Below are 7,650 nucleotides of genomic sequence, written 5' to 3'. Positions count from 1 at the left end.
ATCTATAAGATCAAGTATGAAATTTTCCTTTTTTTTTTTTTTTTTTTTTTTGGCTCATTAGCAGATTTTTCTAACAAAACATAAATTGATACAGAAATTTAAAATATAGCATGTCACAAAGAAAATTAGAAAACCACAAAAATAGGTAAAGACAAAAAAAAAAAAAAAAAAAAAAACACGAAATGATGATATCAATTTGTTGCCTCTCCAATCTCCATACAAAACACAGTCAAACACACACACTCTCTCTCTCTCTTGTGGAAGAAAATCAAAATGTCTCTTCTCTTCACCACCGCCTCTTCACTCTTCACCAAAACCCCTAACCCCAATATTCATAGAAATAATAATAATAAACCATCACCTCTTCCTCTTCTCTCTTTCACAAAGCCTAAAAGTAAAACCCATTTCCTCCAAGTCACCCCCTCCTCTCTCTCCGACTCCGACCCCACTCCCAAACCCCGGGTCTCCGACGAGAAGGGCGAGCCATCCGACTCCGAAACCGAACCGGAATCCGAACCGGAACCCGAGTCCCCTCCGGACCCACCTAAGAGCGAAGACGAGCGGGGCCCAGACGACGCTACTCCAAAACCAAATGCTTCTTCTTCTTCTTCTTCTTCTGTTACAGAGGTAAAAGAAGAAGAGGTAGACAAGTATGCTACCATCGATGAAGGTAACAACGCTGCCTCTACGGCCAAGCCTGACGTGTCTCCCGAGGAAGATAAGCTTGCGGAGCTGAAGCGCTGCTTGGTTGATACTTTTTACGGGACCGAATTCGGGTTCCGGGCCAGCCCGGAGGTTCGGGCCGAAGTCTCTGAGCTTGTCAATCAGTTGGAGGCCGCTAACCCGACTCCGGCCCCGACCCAGTCCACTGAACTTCTTCAAGGCAACTGGGTTTTGCTGTAAGTTCATTGCCCTTTGCATTTTTTAGCTAGATTTAAAGCTTTGCTGATTGTAGTTCTATAATCTTAATATGCAATATTTATTTTATTGGCAAGTTGGGTATGCATCTAGTTGATCATGTAAGAGGTTTTGAACCCATTTGGTGTTCTTTGAATTTCCAATGAGGTCTAGCTCAAATGTGATTTCTCTTTCTATAATAATGGGATGGAGGGTGAGGTCATGAGTTTAAGATCATATTTGATAATTCAATAGCTACTTCGCGTCTATTTTTGATAATTTAATAGCTATTTTGCGTCTATTTGAACCCTGAACTTTTTTGCATCAATTGAGCTATAAGGCTCTTTTGTAGTCATCCACATCATCCCCTTATATGGCTGCTTTTTTTCAAAAATAGGTAGTGTTCTTAATATAAGAGTATAAGTAAAACCAAAGTTGAATCAAATCTTGATTTTGTGAGTTGCCAGTTCCGCTTTCAATTTCAGATCTATTATGTATAGTTGGGTTTGGATGCTGATCCTGCTTGGTCTTCACCGACCGCCCCATTGGTGTCCCTATAGGGGAGGAGGATACTTAGTTTTTTTCAAGTCTAGAAAGACTATATTGGCAATTCAAGTAGTAAAGGCTCACTATTAGTGCTTTGTGGATAGAAGATTTGATGACAGTTGTTAAATCCAACTTAAATTGAAATATTTTTGGATAGTGAGTTCATTGAACTTGGTTGTCAAGCCATTTGAAATTACCATTAGTAAATGGGATAAAATATACTATTAAAAAAGAGGGATAGATTTATGAGGCTCATATATCATGTAAGTTTGATTATACATGGTTTTACAAACTTGAAGGCAATGGTCTAGAATCTTGGTTTAGTTTTCAAATTTAATTTAAATAAAGAAGATCATCTTTGATTAAATCTGTGTGCATTCATGGGGTTTTAATAAAAAATTATGGGAATTATATCATGTCTTAGTAGTGTCCACATGTAGTGCCTCTAGTACTTGGAAAAGGATCAGGAAGGAATGCCTTTCCTCTATACTTCTTTTTGCTATTGACTTGAGTTCGTCAATAATATCATTTCAACTATTTAGGTGCCTTTGCAGAAACCATCACTTAGTGTGGACTGTACTTTATAACATGAGAAATAGGTGTTTACCCAAAATAATAATAAGAACATGTGAGAGGGTGTGTTTGCCTGTTCTTGTGCCAATTATTATTTTTAACTCTAAAAGGTCAACCTCATCTGTTTTATATGGAGTAGTCTTAATAGCATTGGATTCCAACACATTGAATATGCCAGAACAGAGGATAAGATCTTTCTGATTAAAAGAAAGATAAAAGAAGAAGAAGACCTTCAAAATGTTATTTTTAATAGAAGTGCATCACTTCCAGGAAAACAAGCTCTGGAACCTTGTCCATACAAATTGGAGATTTCTGAGCTACCTGTTTGCTTATGTTATATTGGAGAAATCACCTGTTCATATCAACCAGTCATTGTTTTGTTAAGAGAATAGTACTACATTTTTATTTGAGGATCATTTCCATTTGAGTGTTTTAATTCAATACATGTCAGCCAATAAATGGATGATTGTTATATTTCTGACTAATTTGCGTTTGCCACATGAATTTGTGTTAATTCAATACATGTCAGCCAATAAATGGATGATTGTTATATTTCTGACTAATTTGCGTTTGCCACATGAATTTGTGTTACCCCATCTTTGTTTCAACAAAGCTTTTAGTTATTCATGGCTGCTGGTTTTGGGCTAATTTTATTGCCATTAATACTCATAAGTGTCTTTGATATATGCCATGTCTTGACCAAGGTCAGTGATCAGAGGAAAAATTGACTGAACTTGACTAGATCCTTGTTATAGAAGCTTGAAATTATATCACTATAAGTGGAATCAATCATTTTTAGGCCTGCATTCATGTTCATTTCAGTCATTGACTCTACCGTGTGGCATGTGTATAAGAATGTGAATTCAGTAGAAGCATGATGTAGATGTCACAGACAATGCTATATGATTATATTTGTTTCTAGTGTCATCTATAATCTATAATATATATAAAACTGAAGCTATTTGACTTTTGGTTGACCTCATAATGTTGTGCCACATAACATTTGAGGTCTCACAATTTTACACGCCATTATTTTAATATATATTTTTAATTAAATTTAAATTCTATTCTATATTTAAACACTCCATTAGAATCTTGGCACATACATTCTCTTTAAGTGCTATATTATATAGTTCCCTCTACAAATACAATCAAATTATCAAATTTCATATCTAGACCAAAAAAGAAAAAGGAGGAGAAAAAATCATATAATGTTAAACCTTATTATGCATTTGCATGGGTTACCGACTAGTTTGGATAAATGAAACAATGTGGAGATCACAGCCCGGTGAAAGTTGATGAAACTGACTATTATTATTATTGTTTTGTTTTTACCAGTGCTTCTTACTTGGTGCACTGTTCCCTATTTGCTCACTACTTTATTTTCCAACTAATCAGGTACACTGCATTTTCTGAGCTTTTGCCACTTCTGGCATTAGGCGCAACACCTTTGTTAAAAGTGAAGGAGATTCGCCAAGTAATTGACACTGGCAATCTTACCATTGTGAACTCTACTACGTTATCTGGCCCATTTGCTACTCTCTCTTTCAGTGCAACTGCAACTTTTGAGGTTCAAAGTCCTACAAGAATAAAGGTACTTTTATGAGCCATAAGTATATGACTGAATATAATATTTTCCTAACGAAATGGAATGTTTTTTCTTATTAAAAAAAAAAAAAAAAATAGTATAAACAACAGTAATGATATAAAATATTAATAAAAAAAAAAAATCATTTTCTCCATTTTTATACAATAGAGCTCTACCGGATGATTGCATTGTAACAAATATATAGTTTTTACTTGGCGTGCCCAAACAATTCTTACCAGAACCATGTCTTGTACACTTTCAATGCAATGGACAGGATTACAAAATCTTACTAGCCTACACGTCAATATGTTCAGGTTGCATTTAAGGAAGGTACCTTTCAGCCTCCAGAGATAAAGACCAGTATTGATCTCCCAGAAAATGTGGATGTTTTTGGGCAGCAAATCAATCTGTTGCCTGTGCAGCAAACTCTCAGTCCACTGCAGGACACAGTGGCAAGTATATCACGAGTCATTTCTGGTCAGCCACCTCTTAAGGTTCCCATTCCAGGTGACCGGACTAGTTCTTGGCTTCTTGTTACATACCTTGATGATGATCTTCGAATCTCAAGGGGAGATGGTGGTCTTTTTGTGCTCGCCAAAGAAGGGAGTCCCCTTCTTGATTAGTAGCAAGATACATGTTGCGATGAGTTATTTATGAAAAGAATATACCTACCTACACCTTTTCCCCCCATTGTTCACCTTTGCTTGAATAGAAGGGGGAAAACAGTTATATTGTTGCCCTTCTTTATATCTATGGTGGGGTCTTTTTAAAAAAAATGGTAAAGATTGCTTTCCCCCTAGTTATTGTGTTCCTTTTCGGTTGCTAAGAGGATGAAGCAGAAGAAATAGGAACCATTGCAATCTTACACGGCTTCTAGATCCCAACATTTGACATTTCTGTCATCTAGGAGTGCGCTTGGTGAATACTGCTATTAACAATGTCTGTCTAATTTTGGTGTTGATCTGTCATCCTGTCAAATCTAAGTATCTAAAATTATAGGCAAAAATACTACTTCGGTCATTTCCATTTTAGAGTTGCAGTCAATTTGGTTCATGCAATTTAGAAGTAGACAATTTGTTTTTTGTTTTTGTTTTGTTTTTGCAGTCAATTTTGTCCTTATTATTAATTGGCACACTTAATGCTTATATGACTATTAAAATAACGATAGTGTAGTTAATTTGGTCTCTACTATTAATCTCACATTGGTCTAACTCAATGTGTCTTACACACCAACAAATCAACTAGATGTCTAATAATTAGACGGGTTGGGTCGTTTGGGTTTGAGTTCAACTTGGTCGGGTTTAGATCAAAACACTAAAAAATAAAGGTTATATAATACATAAAATCTTAAATTTGCACAATCCAAATTAAAAATGCATAATAAATACTTAAGATAATACATTATAAAGTTGTACACTAATCTTATCATCATCGTAAAAGAATTAAAAGAAATTCATATCACATTGTCAACCTCTTCAAGTGCTCATGTTGCATGTAAAATATAAATGAAGTTAGATTGTCTACAATGACATATATAAATAAAATTCTAAGAATAAAACATAAAATGTTAGGTAAAGAAAAATAATTAAATAATTAATGTGAATTGCATCTCAATCGAATCAATGTAGATCTAGTAGTGAAGCTATTCATACTTGAGAAATGCTCAAGTTGGCAAGTAATTTTATTGGTATTTTTATTTACAATACAAAATTTTAATAGAACTTTAGTATGCAATGAAAATGGGTTAAAAAAATAATTAAAATTTTATAACTATGACCTGCGAATATGACTTTTAAGACAAATGCTTTAGTGGTGACTGAAGTTCTAGCTAATCAGCCTCACAAAGTGTCTTTGAGTGTAAGAGTGTAGATCTGCAAAATACAATATATGCGTGTGAAAAATGAGATGAGAATTGAGCTCACTACACTTAAAAATTGAGAAGGAAAAAATTATCAAAGGAAATAAGAGAAGAAAACTACCTGACTACTATGAGAAAGTGAGAAGAAAAGAAAGAGAAAAACATGCAACATGAAAATTCAATGGGTTAAAAAGTGGTTGGACTCGTGTGACTTGCGGGTCAAGTTACCCAAACTTTTATGAGTTTGGGTCGACCCATTTTTTCACGATCCCAAAAAATATACCCATACCCATATTTTTTTTCTTTGGGTTTGGGTAGGCTAACCGGTTTAGATCCAATTTTGCTAGGCTTAGAGATTATTAGGCATTGCAATGAGAGCCAACTTCAACTTATTAGAGTGGAACAAGTTGGTATACATAAAACTTTGATTTCATTGATTGGTTTATTTAAAATAGGAAAAATGCAAAACTGACCCTCTAACTTTCATTCTTCTTCATTTCAGTCCTTTAACTTTCAGTTTTGTCAATTCATTCCTCTAACTTTTAATTTTTTTCAATGCAGTATTCTGTTACACTCCAGTTATGGCTGCTGCTAACTTTTTTTTTTTTGGGAACTAAAAGAAAAAAAATCTATAAAAAATAAAAATAAAAAAAATAACATTTAAAGAGATTGAGACCCAAATCCCTAACGTACTAAGAGCTTGGAGTTTTCAAAGGAGATCTTGAGGGTGCGGTTGGAGGAGTTGTGAATTTGGACGTTGGGGTTGGTGATTTTGATCTTGTCGGCTATGGCGACTGCAGGATATATGTGGCCACCAGCGGCGAAGACCACATGGAGAGTGTCAATGGCATCATTTTGCGTGGTGGGTATTTGCTCATTTGGTTGTTCGTGTTCGAGGGAGAGACAGCAGAGGAGTTTGAGGGACCTGAAATGGAAAAAAAACAGAGAGAGATCAGTAAACTGTGTGTGTGTGTGTGGGTTTAAGTGGTAGAGTGAGAGAAAAGGATATGGGGGTTTTGGAGAAATGGAAATGGCCATTAGAGCTAGGGAAGAAGGAATTTTGATGGGTCATTAGAGCTCCCGTCTTTTTGGAGAAATGGAAATGGCCATTAGAGCTCCCGTCTTCTTGGATTTCTTACTTTTGTTGTGACATCTTTGCTTTTGCTTTTGCTCTTAGTACGTTAGGATTTGGGTCTCAGTGTTTCTTTGTGATTTCAGGATTTGAGTAAATGTTTTTTATTTTTATTTTATTTTATTTTTTACAGATTTTTTTTTTCTTTTAATTCAAAAAAAAGAGTTAACGGCAGCCATAACCGGAGTGTAACGGAATACTACATTGACGAAAATTGAAAGTTAGAGGATTTAATTGACAAAACTGAAAGTTAGAGGACTGAAATGAAAAAGAGTGAAAGTTAGAGGGTCAGTTTTGTATTTTTACCTTTAAAATAAGTTAATTCAGCTAGTAAAGTTTCTTGTTAATTTATTATTGGTGTCTTTCGCTGATTATAAAAATCAATTATCAAGAATCAAACTTTTATATATGAAATTGCTACGCAAGCTTCATATTTATTTGTGAACATATAAAGATGAATAGGTTGAGATTAAAGTGAAAATAACAATGTTGTTATTTTCACTTTTCAATATTTCAAAGAGAGGAAAGAATTATTAATAGAAAATATTAATAATTCTTTTAGTTAATCCATGCATATATATATATATATGTATTTTTTTTTCCCCTCTGTGCTATTATATCTTTTTAATAAATCAAATTAAGTTTTCTTTCTAATTGGTTGGTGTTCTGCAGCTTCTGCTAGTTAATGTGGAAGATGCTCCTCACCACATTGCAGTTGAGAGAAATGGATAGTTACGGCAAATATGTCTAATACACCAAGTATGAAGTACCAACTCTTTATCTTTACCTAAAGATTGCAGCTAGTGTGATACATACTCCCAACCTATCTATGGTGGTGACAACCACTTTTTTATAAGTACAACAATACTTTAGGGCTATAAACTTGTTTTCCCATCTTATAAGCAATCCTGAATTAGTGAGCTTTTGGTGGATAATGACTCCTGAGCTTGAGTTGTCAATAATGAAAATTTTGAATTAATTCAAGAAGCAAGTTGGCTTCTTTTCTATATATATACTACAAGTTTAGAACTAATCTTAGACAAACCCTTAATAGAT

General features: G+C 34.5%; 1 protein-coding gene across 1 annotated transcript; it reads left to right on the top strand.

The window, feature by feature from the left end:
- Positions 1-222: 222 nt before the first annotated feature.
- LOC115971340 (plastid lipid-associated protein 3, chloroplastic) lies at positions 223-4,648 on the top strand. The gene is made up of 3 exons (XM_031091205.1): positions 223-899; positions 3,415-3,610; positions 3,919-4,648. Exons 1-3 carry the CDS (start codon positions 274-276, stop codon positions 4,225-4,227), a joined length of 1,131 nt encoding a protein of 376 aa, XP_030947065.1. The 5' UTR covers positions 223-273; the 3' UTR covers positions 4,228-4,648.
- The last annotated feature ends 3,002 nt before the right edge of the window (positions 4,649-7,650 follow it).

The sequence above is a fragment of the Quercus lobata genome, chromosome 12 (genome assembly GCF_001633185.2).
Source record: "Quercus lobata isolate SW786 chromosome 12, ValleyOak3.0 Primary Assembly, whole genome shotgun sequence".
NCBI lineage: Eukaryota > Viridiplantae > Streptophyta > Magnoliopsida > Fagales > Fagaceae > Quercus > Quercus lobata.
Note: the sequence above shows the minus strand (reverse complement) of the source record. Positions and strands in the feature narration are given on the sequence as shown.

Excerpts from the sequence above, each read along its gene's own strand:
- LOC115971340 (XM_031091205.1), top strand. The coding sequence starts at position 274 with ATGTCTCTTCTCTTCACCACCGCCTCTTCACTCTTCACCAAAACCCCT. Across the intron at positions 900-3,414 it reads CAAGGCAACTGGGTTTTGCT|GTACACTGCATTTTCTGAGC; the intron begins GTAAGTTCATTG and ends CCAACTAATCAG. Across the intron at positions 3,611-3,918 it reads AAAGTCCTACAAGAATAAAG|GTTGCATTTAAGGAAGGTAC; the intron begins GTACTTTTATGA and ends CAATATGTTCAG.